General features: G+C 38.0%; 1 protein-coding gene across 3 annotated transcripts in view; it reads left to right on the top strand.

The window, feature by feature from the left end:
- Positions 1–17,878, top strand: part of LAMA4 (laminin subunit alpha 4) — a 188,198-nt gene that overhangs the window by 99,792 nt on the left and 70,528 nt on the right. For all 3 annotated transcript variants that reach the window (XM_027848621.1, XM_027848619.1, XM_027848620.1), the window contains 2 exons: positions 9,031–9,142; positions 15,017–15,184. In XM_027848621.1, the coding sequence (XP_027704422.1) occupies positions 9,031–9,142; positions 15,017–15,184 (280 nt within the window). The remainder of the gene's footprint in view (positions 1–9,030; positions 9,143–15,016; positions 15,185–17,878) is intronic.

Here is a 17,878-nt window from a genome sequence, read left to right as displayed (position 1 = left end):
ATTTTCTTCATGTCAAAGCTAGGATCTTCCCAAATGAGTCTGAGCTTATATGAAGGATGAAATTTTCCCAAGAACAGCACATCCAGCAGCTCAGATTCTGATCTACAATTGCTACATTTTCTTTTTTTCTTTTAAAGTTCCATGATTCCACCAGTGCAAGTGTTCCTTCTACCAGCACAGACCCAACCCCTACATGCCCTAGTAAATGGTTTTCATGAGTTTCTGTGCTCAAAAACTTTTATCATGTAGCGGCCAACCTCAACTAGAGGACCATTAAGATCTAGTGTTGGAAGGCACTTTGGAAATTATCTTGTCCAGCCCCCTTATTTTCCAGATGAGGAAGCTAAGATTCAGAGTATCTTGCCCATATGTACAGAACAAGGTCCTAACTTAAATTCATCGTTTATTAAGTCCCTTATACATACAAGGTACTGTGTTAGGGGTTGGGAATATAAAAATAACAAAGTCCTTAACCTCAAAGAATTTACTGTCTGGCAAGGGGATGCAGCATGTGCACAGATAACTACAGTCTTGTTACCATAGGGTTGTTACCATAGGTCATGATGGAGATGTAGACAAAGTGCTTCAGGAAAATTTGAAGAGAGAGAAAACATTTTTGCCTGGGTAATGTCACTCAGTCAGGCAGTCAACAAGCAGTTATTAAGCACTTACTGTATGCTAAACCTTGTGTTAAGTGCTGTGGATATAAAGGCAAGAATAGTTTCTCCCTTCAAGGAACTTTCATTCTAATGAGAAGACAACAAAGTCAAAGTTCCTACATCCAAAGCCTCCAAGAAAAATATGAATCAGTCCCAGGCCATGTAAGAGCTCAAAAAAAGGATTTTCAGAAGCAAGTAAGACAAATAGAGGAAAAACTGGAAAGAGAAATGACAGTGATGCAAGAAAATCATGAAAAATGAGTCAACAGTTGGCTAAAAGAAACCCAAAAAAAAACTGAAGAAAATAACACCTTAAAAAATAGACTAACCCAAATGGCAAAAGAGGTCCAAAAAGCCAATGAGGAGAAGAATGCCTTAAAAAGCAGAATTGGCAAGTCCAAAAGCTCACTGAAGAAAATACTTCCTTAAAAATTAGAATGGAGCAAATGGAAGCTAATGACTTCTTGAGAAATCAAAAAACTATAAAACAAAACCAAAAGAATGAAAAAATAGAAGACAATGTAAAATATCTCATTGGAAAAACAACTGACCTGGAAAATAGATCCAGGAGAGAGAATTTAAAAATTATTGTAATACCTGAAAGCCATAATCACAAAAAAGAGCCTAGACATCATCTTTCAAGAAATTATCAAGGAAAACTGCCCTGATATTCTAGAACCAGAGGGTAAAATAGAAATGGAAAGAATCCACCAATTACCTCCTGAAAGAGATCCCCAAAGGAAAACTCTTAGGAATGTTGTAGCCAAATTCCAGAGATCTCAGGTCAAGGAGGAAATGCTGCAAGCAGCCAGAAAGAAACAATTCAAGTACTGTGGAAACACAATCAGGATAACACAAGATTTAGCAGCTTCTATATTAAGGGACCACAGGGCATGGGATATAATATTCCAGAGGTCAAAGACCTAGGATTACAACCAAGAATCACCTACCCAGCAAAACTGCGTATCGTCCTTCAGGGGAAAAAATGGACATTTAGTGAAATAGAGGACTTTCAAGCATTCTTGATGAAAAGACCAGAGCTGAATAGAAAATTTGGCTTTCAAATACAAGACTCAAGAGAAGCATGAAAAGGTAAACAGGAAAGAGAAATCATAGCGGACTTATTAAAGTTCAACTATTTATATTCCTACATGGAAAGATGATATTTGTAACTCATGAGACCTTTTTCAGTATTAGAGTAGTTGGAGGGAATATATATTATATATATAGACAGAGGGCACAGAGTGAGTTGAATATGAAGGGATGATATCTGAAAATATAAAATAAAGGGGTGAGAGAGGATTGTACTGGGAGAAGGAGAAAGAGAGAGTAGAATGGGGTAAATTATCTCACATAAAAGAGGGAAGAAAAACTTTTACCATGAATGGGAAGAGGGGGGAGGTGAGAGGGAATGAATGAATCTTACTCTCATTGGATTTGACTTAAGGAGGGAATAATATACATACTTAATTGGATATGGAAATCTATCTTAACCTATAGGAAAATGGAGGGGGGGAGGAAATAAGAGAGGGAGGAATGATAGAAGTGAGGCCATATTGGAGGAGGGGGTAATCAGGAGCAAACACTTTTGAGGAGGGACAGAGTGAAAGGAGAGAATAGAATAAATGGGGGAGTGGGATAGGATGAAGGGAAAGAGTTTTCCACAACATGGCTATTATGGAAGTGTTTTGCATGACTACACATGTATAACCTATATCAAGTTGCTTGCCTTCTCAATGAGAGTGGGTGGACAGGGAGGAAGGGAGAGAATTTGAAATCCAAAGTTTTAAAAAACAAATGTTAAAAATTGTTTTAACATGCAACTAGGAAATAAGATATACAGGCAATGTGGTATAGAAATCTATCCTGCCCTACAGGAAAATAGAAGGGGAAGGGGATAAGAGAAGTAGGGGGTGATAGAAGGGAGGGCAGATTAGGGGAAGGGGTATTCAGAATGCACACCATCTTGGGGTGGAGGGGAGAGATGGGGAGAAAATTTGGAACACAAAATCTTGTGGAAGTGAATGTTGAAAACTAAAAATAAATTAATTTTTTTTAAAAAAAAGACTGGTTTTCTCGTCTATAAAATAAGGAAATTAAACTAGGTAGTCACTGTGGCCTATATCTATTATTATATAATCCCATGAAATCATATCCATTACTATTAAATTTCATCTTATTCAATTACCCCTGGCCATCTCCAATTGTCTTGTTTTTTGTCTTGCCCCTAAACTTTGATGACTCTGGAGGAGAGAGTGAGGTTTATGACTTTGCACAGTTCTGTCTCACTTAAATCCAATTCACTAGCAAGTCAAGATATCACTCTAGAAATGTCATTGATCCTCTTCAAGAACAAGCAATAAGCCAATTTAATTAGTCAAGCATTTAGCCCATCCAGATCTTTTTTAATTTTGACTCTCACTCAGTATATCAGTTATCTCTCCCATCTTTTATCACCTGAAAACTTGATAAACTTGTCATCTGTGCCTTGAGGCAAATCATTGATAGAATATGTTAAATTTCACAGCACCAAGCATATAGCTCTCTGGGACACTACACTCTAGTGCCTCCAACCTCTATCCAAGTTGACGCCAAAGTATTAATGACTACTCTTTGAGCCCAGCCATTCAACTAGTACTGAATCCATATATCTAATATCTAATACATATCTCCCCATCTTTCTCATAAAAATAGTGTGAAACACCAAATGCTTTGCTAAAAATCTAAGTAAACTATACCAACAGTATTCAACTCACCTACAAGTCTAATAGCTATGTCCCAAAAAAAGCCGTTAAAGTTAATCTGGCATGGCCTATTTTTGATGAAGTCATGGTAGATCTTTGGGATGACCACTTACTTTCAAGGTGTTTGCTAACTATCCCTTTAATAACAAGCCTAGAATGTTGCCAGGTATTGAAGTCAAGCTCATTGATCTATAGTTAGCACTCTATTCTCTCCCCTTTAAGGGGAAAAAAAAAAAACAATTGAGCATTTGCCTTTCTTTAATCCTGCATCATTTCTCCCAATCTCTACAGTCTTTCAAAGCTTATTGACAATAGCTCAGCAATCACATCTACCACTTCTTTCAGAATTGTAGAATGCTAGTTTTTCTGGGCCTGGTGATGGGAACTCATTAAGGGCAGCTAAGTACTTCATTAAAATCTTCTTCCTTACCTTGGGTGTTACAATACGGTCATCAAGAAATGATGACCAACCAAAGACAACTCAAGTAAACCATCACTACATTCTGTATCCAATAATTACACTTTTCAGGTGAATTCAAATCTGTTATATTCAGATGCAATATCGAAGTGATAAGTATATATATTTTTTTCTCTTTTACTGATGCTTAACTAATGAAAAAAGAGGTTGTAGTGCCCTCTTGTGCTTTTCTAAATGAAAATGTTTACTTACATGAGAAAGTAAACTGTATTGCTGCAGTCATTTTTCACCATTTCAGTTTGAATCAAATGATAAAATTAAAGATGCATAATTCAATAATAATAGGGATGGAGACTTCTTCATAAGACGATGTCACAAAACCAAAAAAGTAGACATTGTACCTTCCAAACTGAGGCAAATTCAAATTGTGAACAAAAATTTCTGTAATTTAGATTAATATTTAAAATTGAACTGGTTAAAAGTCAACCTTAAGGTAAAATTTAGCACTTTTACTTCAGTGTTGTGGGGCAAACCCTTCTATAGGAACTATGATAAGCATCCACAAGAAAATAAAGACAAAAGAATTACTTCATCAAATAGATTAAACAAAGCAGCTGATTTATAGGAGGAGAAAAACAAATACTCCAGAACATGGTACCCTCTGTACCAAGATACATTTTCATGAAATCTATACCATAGGACCTCTTACCAGGTCCACAAAATACTGGTATATTTAGAGAGTGGCAAAAATTCCATTCAAGTATATGTGCATTTATTAAGTGCCTACAATATCCCAGGCACTGTGCTAGGCGCTAGATTAAAAGACAAAAAAAAATTTCATTGGGAAAGTTTTTCACATAATGCTCGATACTTGACTACCAGTGTAACCTTGCACGCATCACTTAACTTCTCTGTACCCTAAGCAGCACAGATAATCGCATGGGAAAAGCCCTGGATTTAGAAGTGTGTGGTACAGCGACTCCAACACAATTAAATTCAGAGACTTCTCAAGATGGAAGCAAAAGGTTACCCTTTATTACAATGTCCTGAGAATGGGCATCTACTCCTCCAGTACACTACCAGCAAGAGAGAGGGGAAGCACAAAGGACAAAGCAAGGTTATATGTCTTAACCCAAACAAGAAACACACACCCCGCCACTATCCCTTACTCCCATTGGCTGGGCGGGCTTACATTCTAGGCATGAAAATCTTTCCATTCCCGAAGAACAAGGAAACAGGGTATAGCCAATCCAAACATACATGTCCTTATTTAGTATACCTAATGCTGACATGGCAGTGGCAATCAGGAGGGAGTTTTTAGGGCCAAATTCCTATAGGTTTAGGTAATTTAAACTCATGGCCTGTTCGTTCTCTCAGAGCCTATCTCTAGTTTCAAGACAGTCTTTTCATTACCACCCTGAGAAGTCTTCACAGAGGTTATATCTCATTCAGAAGCAAAATCCTTGGGTTCAAATCCTGGCTCTAGGACTTGCTAGCCACAGGACCTTAGGCAAGTCATTTAACTTCTCTAAGAAAGTTTCCTGGCATTTAAAATTATGGTAATAATTTTTCATTACCAACCTAACCTCATAGGTGGTTTAGGGAAAACATTTCATAAAGTATTAAGCCCTGTACAAGTGCAAGCCATTATTCCAAATTAACACTGAATGACCTAATTAATTGACTACATAAAATCTTAAGGTATCATTTGTTTTGAAACCTCTCCTGCCTTCTTGTTTCCCTAGACTTCTCAGATTGTAAGCTCCTTGAGGGCTTTTGCCTCTTTTTGTATCTTGATAACTTAGTACAATGCCTGGCTGATAGTACGTACTTAATAAATGTTTATTGAATTGAATAAAATTATTGAATCAGAAGGAATTAAGCCTCGTCAATACAAATGAGGCAAAGAAGATTTGAGGGGGGGTAAAAAGACATGATAGAAAAACATTCTGCCAGTTTCACAACAAACCATGGGATTGTTATGAGCCCATCATTTCACTTGACACCAGTTGATTCCAGCTTTCTTCTCAATGAAAGACAACATGGTATAGTGGAAAGAGGGATGGAACTGGAGAAAGTTGAGAAACACCTGGATTCAAATTCCCTCCTTTGTTACTTACTAGCTATGTAACTATGAGCAAGTCATTTCATGGCTCTGACCCTCAGTTTCCCCATCTGTAAAATGAGGATAATAATAGCATCTACTTCCAAAGGTTGATATGAGGCTCAGATGACATACCATAAATATAAGCCCTTTGCAAAACTTAAAGTACTTTGTAAACATTAGGAGAAAGATAGGGACTGGACCTGTGATATCACTGGTATAAGGCAGGGGTCTTTGTATTTTAAAATGTGAAAACCATTCTTAGCTATACAAAAACTGATGGTGGTGTTGAGGTCTAGAGGTTTAGGGGTTCTGGGACCCCAAAATCACAAAACACTGGTCCTGCGCAAAAGGATTCGACCCAAGCCTTCTTTCAGCCAAAGACAAGGTTGATTAAAGCCTGACTCTTAAGGAATCTGACCATTTGTGATGCCCATAAGGACGAGCAAGCATGAGGAAGTCTCAGCCCCTAAATGGTGGTCAGGATGGATCTTATATACAGCCAAGTGCTTTGGGGTGACCAGAGGAGGGGCTGGGAGGAAGATCTTGAAGTTGGGGTGACTGGGAAAAGGGTCCTGGGAGAATCCTGATGGGAGTGTCTGGGAGGTTGAAGGGGGTCTGGATAAGATCAATGATGGGAAATATAACCCAGGGCTATTAGGCCAGTAATAGACAATGGAGAGCTAGGCTCAATTAGGGTAACAAAGAACTGAGAGATAGTGCCTAGAGATAAGGGAGAGCCAGTTGATAGGAATAATAACAACCTCTGCGAGACTTCCTTGACCAGGTAAAAGTTCACATACAGTTCAATGGTTTTCTGGGTCCCATGGACTAATGGGACCCAAATTCTTTTTGGGGTGAGGGGTAAAGGTCTTGGCTCGGGCCCATACTGCCATCATTGAGTTGATCTGGCCCTCAGGCTACAGTTTGCCAATCTTTGTTATAGGTATTTCCCAGGCAAGGAAACTCCTACCAATGCTGATCAGCAATTTGTAGTCTTAGAAATTTGGCTACAGAAGTTAAGTGATTCACCCAGCGTCATACAGCCAAGCATGTGTCAGAAACAGGATTTGAACCCAGGTCTCCCTGACTTCAAAGCCACCTGTCTATTTCCTATACCACACTGCCTTCCATATAAACATTAGTTATTATGATACCAGGGCAATGGTTTCATCTTACACCTCATTCAGGTTCTACAACCTGTTCAGTGTTAGGAAGTAGAACTGTGTTTCACAGAAAGTCAAGAAAACAAAGTAAATGGTAGGCCAGGCTGAAGACTTCCTTCTCTTTTGTAAATACATTCAAGGACTCAGTGTTTTCAACAGGAACAGAAATAAATGCCTTCCACACACATTGTGCACAAAACACAAAATAATATTCAGGCCTTGAATGATTTCCATTTCCTGAGCTCAGCTTCTTAATTCCCCCTCTCCACTACTACCACACACACACACATACACACACACACACACACACACATTGGATTTTGACAAATAATATTTTGAAGCTCTTGAACATAAGATCACAAGCGTAGGGAATGGAATTAACTGTTCAGAAGAGACTCTATTCACCGGGAGCCAAATCTGCTTGAGTAGTTATTTGTACACAAGTACCATCAACATTGATAGAAATTTGGAAGGAAGCACTGAAAGCAGTAGTTAGCCCAATGAGCATAATCCTTGAAATCTCTGCTGTAATTCAGTCACAATAGTGATTGGCTACCCAGGAACAATAGGCCACATCACTGTTAGTTGACCTCACCTCATCACAGTCTTCTCTTTGGAACTTTAAACTTTTTTTTCAATATATTGATTGATAAATCTGGCTGATTACAAGTCAGACAACCAGGAGGTGTGACATAAATTCAAGGGGGAAATGACATTAATCAATTAACCAAAAAACATTTATTAAGAACTTACTATGTGCCAGGCATCTGCTAAGCCCTGTGTATACAAAGAGTGGCCCTTAAGGAGCTCATAATCTAATGAAGGGGACAACATGCAAACCAATATATACAAATAAGCTATATACAGGGCCGCTAGGTGGCATGGTAGATAGAATGATAAGTCAGGAAGATTCATTTTGATGAGTTCAAATCTGGCCTCAGACACTTACTAGCTGTGTTACCTTGGGCAAGTCACTTAACCCTGATTGCCTTAGTTCCTCACCTATAAAATGAGCTGGAAAAGGAAATGGAAAAAGGGAAATTTTAAAATACAAAGACCCCTGCCTTATACCAGTGATATCAAAGGTCCAGTCCCTATCTTATCTCCTAATGTTTATAAAGTACTTTAAGTTTTGCAAAGGGCTTATATTTATGGTATGTCATCTGAGCCTCATAACAACCTTTGGAAGTAGACGCTATTATTATCCTCATTTTACAGATGGGGAAACTGAGGGTCAGAGCCATGAAATGACTTGCTCATAGTTGCACAGCTAGTAAGTAACAAAGGAGGGAATTTGAATCCAGGTGTTTCTCAGCTTTCTCCAGTTCCATCCCTCTTTCCACTATACCATGTTGTCTGTCATTGAGAAGAAAGTTGGAAACAACTGGTGTCAAGTAAAATGGTGGGCTCATAACAACCCTATGGTTTGTTGTGGATCTGGCAGAATATTTTTCTATCATGTCTTTTTACCCACCTCAAATCTTCTTTGCCTCATTACAATTACAATTTCCTTACAAAGGAAAAGGAAAATGGAAATGGAAAAGGAAATACCACTCCAGAATCTTTGCCAAGAAAACCCTAAAGGGGGTCACGAAGAGTCAGACACAACTGGAGAAGAACTGAACAACAACACAATATAGAGATTAATTAGGAAATAATTAACAGAAGGAAAGCACTAGACTTAAGAGGGATTGGGAAAGGTTTCAGTTTATGCTATTGAAGCCATAGAGATATGATCTCATTTTAAGTCATTTCCTGATTCTAGAATTGGTAATCACATCAGTCTTCAAGTGTGTCTTCTCCAATTATTTTGTATGCTAGTTGGACTTATGTTTTCCAGGGAAGTGAATATTTATCACACATACACACACACACACACATACACACAGGAGGTGCATACTTACAAATTTAATCTTGTGCTTATATGGATTATTCATAGGAAAATCAAGCCTCAGAAAAAAGCCAGCTGGTTCAGAAGGAAACCATGGATACCATTAACTATGCCACCCAGCTTGTAGAAGAAGCCCACAATATGAGGGATAAGATCCAAGGTAAATATATTCTCCTTTGGTTCAACTTAGTAATACTTGCTTCAGCAGAATAATGTTACTGTATCAGTAGCACAGCTCTGAACTTACCTAACAAAAAATAATTCAATACTTTGATGAAAAATTTCTTTCTTTAAAAAGGAGCATAATGGGACCAAGGCAGGAGTTTGCTGATAAATATTTAACAATCAACCCTCTGGAAAAGGAAATGTACCACTGATGCACATTTAAATTTAATCTATATTATTAACATTTTCTCCATCACTTTCTCAAGTCTAGACAATCAAGAAAACAATGAATTAAGCCTTGATTCATAGTTTTTGCTGATTTTTGAAGTTCAAATGCTTACTCCAAAAAATCAGCAATTGACTTTCCAGTTCTAGTGGGCTCCAATACACTGCTGGGTCAGAATGTCAGCCTCCCTTTCGATCTAAGGCTTTTTCCTTATTAATCTTCTCTCTTAAAGTTAAATCTAAAATATAAAATTTCTCTTCACAGAAGCAGAAATCAATTACACAAGTCTACAATGTAGAGACGTAATGCTGACAGTCAGATAGGAAGTGCCTTCCCTTGGACCCCTTAGCCTATTCCAGATACAGATGATTCCTACTGAGCTATTGAAGAATGGAACACATGTGCATCTTGCAATTACACTAAATTCCTACTTTTCCACTGGAAAGAAACATAGGGAGGAAAAAAGCAGAAAAGTCCAAATTGGAAGAAACCAGTAAATCAACTGGGGAAATACCAGTGGAATTATGGGAGAAAGTGTATTTTAGATGAGACAAATACCCTGCATGTCCCCAACTTCTCAAAATTGCATCTAGGTAGCTTCATCCATCACCTACAAATTCCTAGCTGTCCCATTTCTAGGCAGAAAATGAAAAGGAAGAAAAATCTAAACATCTATCCCAAGTCTAGCCTAAAGAAAATAAAATCTCAAGTTCAAATCTGATTCCTTTGGGATTTCAAATTAAATATCCTTATTTAAAAGCTGATGATTTTCAGGAAGAAACATTCCAAATGCTTTGCTTTTCAGTTAGTTCAGAGAAATGGAATGCCTTGATACTTCTCCAGGCGAGGAAAGTGCATACCATGGTATCACGGAAGTGCAGCCCGTTGCCCTTCAACATCTGCAGAGAAGACATTGCCTATAGCAAATGGAAGGAAATTGATTAATGCAAACTGTCATAAGCTTTTAGCAGGATAGTTGGTACTTGGGGCAGAGGATGCAATAAGTTTAAAGTCTCCTAGATCTGGCAGAAAGTACCCATATCATAAAACTTTATAAACACTCTACCCCTCCTGTCAGGTAATTTTGCTAACTTGGGCATCAACCTATATAAGTAGTTGCTGTATCAGTAGGAATTACCCCTCAGTAATACAGCAGTGAACGAGAACCAGGATTCTTTTTCATGCATGGATTAGAGTAGATGGTCACTAAGGCAGGCTAGATGACAAAGTAAATAAAGAGCCCAAAGTCAGGAAGTGCTGAATTCAAATAAGGTCTCAAACACTTACTAATGTGTAACTTGGGCAAATCACTTAACCTCTATTTGCTTCAGTATCCTCAACTATAAAATAGGGATAATAGTAGCACTTCTCTCACAGGGTTGTGGTAAGGATCAAATAAGATAATAATTTTAAAGCACTTAGCCTCCATATTGTTATTGTTGTTTAGTCGTTTCATTCATGTCTGACTCTCTGTGATCCCATCTGGAGTTTCCTTGGCAAAGACACTGGAATAGTTTGGTATATCCTGCTCCAGCCCATTTTACAGATGAGGAAACTGAGGCAAACAGGGTATACAGTGACTTGCCCAGGGTCACACAGCTAGTAAATGTCTGAGGCTGGAATTGAACTTATGAAGATGATTCTTCCCAATTTCAAGCTCAGAGCTCTATCCACTGTGTCACCTCCCGCCATAACTGGCACATAGTAAGTATTATATAAATGGTAGCTACTACTGTTGTTATAATTATTATTATTATTATTATTATTATTATCACCTTGCAACTCCAAAATTCAATTAATCTCTGAAAGCATTCTTTTACGTCCAAAACATACCCATGTTAGTGCCAGTAAACATGACTTTGTAAGTTCTCAGATGAGGAATAATGGTATGGGCTAGGGATAAAAAAAGGTAGTTTTCTGGTCATTTTCTTTTTCACATTCTCCAGGATTATTATTTTTTTCCTATACAAAGAGATAGGTGAAAAAAAAAAAAAGGAAGTGCATCTCAAAGCAAATTAAAGTAAAGAAAACAACAATAGTAGATTATTGTCTTTATTCTAAGATAACAAGGACTCAGTCCAATGGATATATCAAGCTACAATTAATACATTTCCTGCATTTCCTTTGATATCTATTATGTTAAAAAAATAAAAAAACAAATGAAAATTATTTGCAATTTCTCCTACCTGACTCTCTAAGGCTTTTACATTCATATAGAAAACTTGTGGATTTTATTTCTCGTGGTGTTTTAAAATAATTAATAATCCATTTTAAAATGCAGAGAAAAGGAAGATGTTTTGGTGTTAGCTAGTAGTTTGGTTCAAACATAGACTAAATGAAAGCCGTCATCACTTGGACTATTGCAATAGCCTCCAAATTGATCTCCCTGTCTTAAATCTCTCCTCTCTCCAGTCTGTCCTCTACCCTATAGCCAAAGTGATTCACCTAAAGCAAAGGTCTGACTATGTACCTAAAGCAAAGGTCTGACTATGTTGCTCCCCTGCTCTATGAATTCCATTGGCTCCCTATTGCCTCAAGTTTTAAAAATAAACTCATCTATTTGGACTTATTAAACTCTTAGCAGCCTGATCCCAGACTACCTTTCTAGGACTAACATATTACTCCCTTTTAGAGTCCAGACAAATGAGCCTTCATGCTTTTCCTCACACATAACACTCTTATCTCCTGTCTCTGTGCTTTCAAACTGGCTCTCCCCATTTCTTCAGCCCCCGTTTCCTAGAATTCCCTTACAGCATTCACACCTCAGCTCAAATTCCACCTTCCATATGAAGCCTTTCTCAAGACTTCCAGATCTGTATTTATTCTGCATAGACTTATTTGTGTATATGGTGTCTCTTTCATTAGAATATATAGATATATGTGTGTATAATGTGCATATGTTTCTCAAAAACAGCTGTTGTTCAATTTTTGTCTTTACATACCCAATGTCAAGCACAGTGCCTGGCCCACAGTAAGCATTTGAAAAATACTTCTCAACTGTTGGATTGAAGGAGAGTAATGTAAGATACACAGAGGCAAGTGGGAGTAGTTAGGTGGCTCAATGGATACAGCGCTAGGCAAGAGTCAGAAAGACCTGAGTTCAAATCCAGTTTTAGACACTTACTAGCTGTGTGATGCTAGGCAAGTCACTTCACCCTGTTTGCCTCAGTTTCCTCATTTGTAAAATGAGCTGCAGAAGGAAATGGCAAACCACTCCAGTATCTTTGCCAAGAAAACCTCAAAAGGGGTCACGAAGAGGCAGACACGACTGAATAACAACAGCAACATTTGCTCCCAGTTGTGGTTGTTTTGAATATTAATTTCAGAGATGACATAAGCTTTATCTAGTCCCACATTTCCTTACATCCTCATAGCTTTCTCAGCAACCTTTCTTGCAGTAAAAGCCTCTTCATCTATTTTTCTTTCCCTCCTCCAGTATATATGAATGCTTTATGGCATCCTTGGCGACATTCCTTGTGACTAACAGTCTATAAAAAAACTGATGGGGACATGTGAACTATTATTCACATCCAGCCAAGTTCCCTGATCTAAGTCTGATTTACGGAACTGCAATGTTTGTTTACCCATCTCCCCTCGCCAACCACATCAATCCTAATAAAGCCCAGAGACCTTTTTATTTATGCTTTGAAGGTAAAATAACTTTCCCTGGTAGCTATCCTAGAAAGAGGTGGCAATCACAGAGAGGGGCTGGCTTGGGAGTCAAGAGGCCTAAGTGTGACATTAACCATCTATGTGACCCTGATAAAATTATTTAATCTTTGTAAGGCTTTGGTTTTCTCATCTGTAAAGCGAGAGAGTTGGAGTAGATGACCTTTAAGACCCTTTTCAGCTCAAGCCTTCTAGGTTTCTGAAACATTCTACCAAGACTCCAGGTGTCTAGGAGGCAATTCAAATCACTCAGAATGTCAGAACTGGAAGGATCATAAATTTAAAACTGGAAAGAATCTTCAAGGCTAATCCTCTCATTTTACACATGAGGAAACTTAGGTTGAGAGAAATTAAGTGACTTTCCCAGAGTCAGTATTTGTCTGAGGCAAGATTTGAACTCGGATCTTCCTAAGTACTTAAAACAGTTGCCTAGCACACAGTAGGTACTTAATGAGTAGCTGTTGACTACTGACTGACTCTAAGCTCATCTAGTGTATGATCTAGCTGCCTCAAGGTGCCTTAGAAACATTCTAGCCCAACCCCATAGCTGAAAGAGATTTTTCTCTACAATCTACTAGGAAGAAATAAAATATTTACACATAAGTATAAAGTATATACACAATGATTTTGAAAGGCAGTGCTGGCAACCGGGGTAATCAGGGAAAGTCTCTTAATGGAAATGACACTAGAAGAGTTGAATGTAGAAGAGAGGTAAGGGTTCCAAGAAGCAGAGGTGAGGAGGGAAGGCATTTAGGCATGGGGGACAATCTATGCAAAGGCCCAAAGGTGGGAAATGAAATAGCATATATAGAGAAGAGCAAGTAGGCCAGTATGATGACAACTTTGAGGACATTAGCAGAATAGTATATAATTGGCCTGAAAAGGTAGTAATAATAATAATAATAGCTAACATTTTTATATGCCAGGCATTGTGCCGAACACATTACAAATATTATCTCATTTGACCCCCAAAACAACCCTGGGAAGTAGATGCTATTATCCCCATTTTATAGATAAATAAACAGGCAAACTGAGGCTAAGTGACTTGCCTACGGTCACACAGGTAGTAAATATCTGAGTCCATACTGGAATTCAGGGTTTCCTGACTACAAGCCCAGAACTCTATCCACTCTGCCACCAGTCACATTGTGAAGTTTATATAAACAGATAAGTTTATATTTTACCCTACAGGCAAAGGGAAACCCTGAAAGCTTCTTGAGCAGAGGAGAAATAAAGGGAGATCAGAGATATACTTTAGGAATATCAATTTGGCAGCTGAATGGATAAATTGGAGTGTGGAGAGACACCACATAAATTACACACAGCCTATCAGAATATTTTTCCATATATTTGTATTTCACAGAAAGTACTGATTAGCACTGCCTGATTTGTGTATCTTAAATATTAGCAGTCTTGGCCCACTGCAGAAAAACAGTGGATAGACACCATGCAATTTTGTGATTCCTTCAATTCCAACCTAGAAATACCACAATTGAATCTGGAAAGAGCATCTAACTCTGTTTTGATTCTCTCTATCCTTGGGCCATACTGGCTCCATTTTTATTCTATTAGTTTGATAAACAAACAGGCTATGTCCTGTTTAATACTCACATGGGCAATGCTGATACTAGAATAGACTACCCAAAGAGATGATTTATTCCTCACTATTGGAGGTCTTCATGCTTAGCCTGAGTGATTCCTTGTCAGGGAATGTTATAAAGGGGATTCTTAGTCATATATGAGTTGCACTCACTGAGGTCCTTTCGGAATTATGTGATTTGCTATATGGATGCCCCTGACAAAGGCACTGGAACAGGATTGAACTCTTATCGCACTACCATCCGTGGGTTCTGGCCATCACTTACAATCCCAGATGTCTTTTGGCACTCTTACAGCACAATTTAAAAATAGCTAGGCAGGCTTTCCCTGCTGCTTTTCTCTATGCTCAAAAAGGGCATCTGTTCTTTCTTTCAGAGATCAACAGCAAGATGCTATATTATGGAATTGAGCAGAACCTTAGCCCGGAAGAAATCTCTCAAAAGCTTGCATTAGCAGAGAACATGCTGGAGGAAATCAGGCGCCGAAAGCCATTCCTCCTTCAGCGGGAAACTGTGGATGAAGAGGCTGATGAAGCACAAGAATGTAGGTTTTGATATCTCTGACTGCTCCTTCTTGAGCCTGACTGTTGGTCTGTCCTAAAGAGGATGTAGTTTCCCATGCAAAAGTGCTCAAACCCTGGCATTCCAAGGCAGAATGATGGGTACTGCTTCTGCTACCGCTTGTGATGGCCTCTCGTTGTCACAGAAGCAGTGGAACTAGAGGTAGCTTTGCCTACCTGCTATTTGATCAACTCACTTCAATCCAACTCAAATAATTAGGAACTGCTTACATAGGACATGCAAAGCATCATGGGAGGCACTATGGGATGTAGGTCCAAAGTTTACTTAAGACAAGTGCCCAGGAGTTGACAATCCTGGAGGGAGGGGGATTAGAGATACCCACAAATAAAACTGTAGCACGATCTCTCTGTCTCTCTCTGTATATGAGCATATATATATATATATATATATATATATATATATATATATATATATATATATATATATATGTATATATTACAACTATTTATAGATATCTCTCTAATATATACACACATACATATGTGTATGTGTACACATACATATATGATATGTATACATATGTGTATGTGTGTATACACACACACAAAACAAAACAAAAACAGGATGATACAGTAATAAGAACACTGGCTCTACCATCAGAGAATCTGGATTCAAATGCCTTTGACACCACCCTTGTGATTTTAGACATGTCGTTTAACATGTCCGTCCTGTTCTAACCCCCCTCTCCCCGCTGCCAGCCTCAGTTCTCTCATTTGTAAAATAAGAAAATTAAGCTAGATAGCTTCTGAGGTCCCTTCCAAATCTAGGTCTATGGTCCAATGATTTGAGGTGTGAAGGGGGAGGAGGGGAAGAGAAGTATCTATTAAGCACTTACTACGTGCCAGTCACTTGCTAAGCACTTTACAAATACCATCTCATTTAAACCTGACAACAACAGGTGCCATTTTACAGATGAGGGAACTGAGGCAGGCAAAGGTTAAGTGATTTGCCTAGGATCGAACAACTAGTAAGTGTCCAAGGCAGAATTTGAACCTAGGTCTTCCTGATACCCAAGCCCAGCTCTCTATCCTCCGCACCACTTAGCCACCTGTGTGAGAACAGATACCTCATTTCTACTCAAATGATCAGTAAAAGTTTCTCAAGGAAGAAGACCTCTGAACTGGACTTTAAAGGATAGGGAGAAATCCAGTAGGGGACAGTAGGACACTTTAGGCACAAGAAATAATGCAGAGTATGTTTGGCCCATGGAAAATAGGACGTGTCCCTGAATCAAGAGAGTCAAAACATGTAGTGGTTTCAATTCATCATGTCTCATGAAGAAATCTTCACCAGCAGTGGGTTCTGGGGCTTCCTCTTAGAATGAGCTCTCCTTGCTTTTTTCGGAGCTCTGTAGATTGGCCAGTGAATGTATCTATCAAATTTCTTAAATGCATAGAGAATAGCTCCTTTGATTTAGCAATGCAAATGCATCCGTTGTCCACATTTTAAGTAGTAAGATAAAATGCAACACATGGGTGGGACAGAGCGCACTTCACTTAAAAAAAATGCTGAAACAGAAAGATGTGTAGACAATTTATACATTTTTTTTCCTTGAAGAGAAGCAATAACAACAAGCTATCTATATTTACATATAGTGTTTAAAATTTACGAGCAATAGCTCATATTTATACTGTACTTAAGGTTTGCAGATCCCTTACAACATTCCTTTAAAGTAAATAGTATAAGAATTATTATTCCTACTGCATAGGGAATGAAATTGAGGCTCAAGAGTTTTAGTGACTAGCCCAATGACATATAATTATGGTCAAAAAAGCCAAGATTTGAACCCAGGTCTCCTGACCCCAAATCTGTGTCCCTTCTACTTCACCAAACGGTCCAGTTAGCATTTTACCAATCTTATTTTATATAAAGCATAAAAATGTACTATAAGTCTCTTCAAAGATTTTTTCTCTCTATTACGTAACAAAATCTTGATGGTTAGGATCCGACATAGAGAGTAAGCTTTCGCTGCTAAATCCAACAGAAAAAAGATGGCTAACAACATTGTTTTACCCCTTCTTTTTAGTGTGTTGCCAGCCAACTAGCTCTCTATAATTCCACCACTAAAAATCATAATAATGCTTATTCTTCCATATAATTAAATAAATATGGTAAATAGTTGACATAGAATAAGTAATTAGCATATTTTAAAAGGGATTATTTCCATGTAAAAATAATTACCAAGATAGAAGAAATATTCAAATCCTCAACTTGGTAGCTTATTTCTAGATCAAAGTATACATGTTTAGGAACAATTATGTTCTTCCTAACTCTTTGCTATGTAAATATTCCCAAACCCTTCCAAATACCATTATTACCTTAACCCATAACAAAAATAACTAACATTTATATAATATTTAAAGTTTATAAACTATCTTATGAACATACATATCTTATTTGTTCCATGCAAGCCTATAAAATATCCAGGACAGATATTATTATCCCTACTAATGAGCAAACTGAGACCCAGACAGATTAAGTGACTTACCATGGTCCCAAAGTTTAGTAAAGTAATGGATCCAGGACACAAATCCAGGACAAAATGCTAATCTTGGAAGGCAAGAGGGAACCATACGAGGGTCGAGTAGAGGCATGGCACAACCAGATTCAAGCATGAATTAGAAAAATTTGAGAGTGGTATGAAGGATGGGTTGGA

This window comes from Vombatus ursinus, unplaced genomic scaffold (genome assembly GCF_900497805.2).
Source record: "Vombatus ursinus unplaced genomic scaffold, bare-nosed wombat genome assembly UNPS02006779.1, whole genome shotgun sequence".
NCBI lineage: Eukaryota > Metazoa > Chordata > Mammalia > Diprotodontia > Vombatidae > Vombatus > Vombatus ursinus.
The sequence above is the reverse complement of the archived record's forward strand: the minus strand, read 5'-3'. Positions and strand labels throughout refer to the sequence as shown.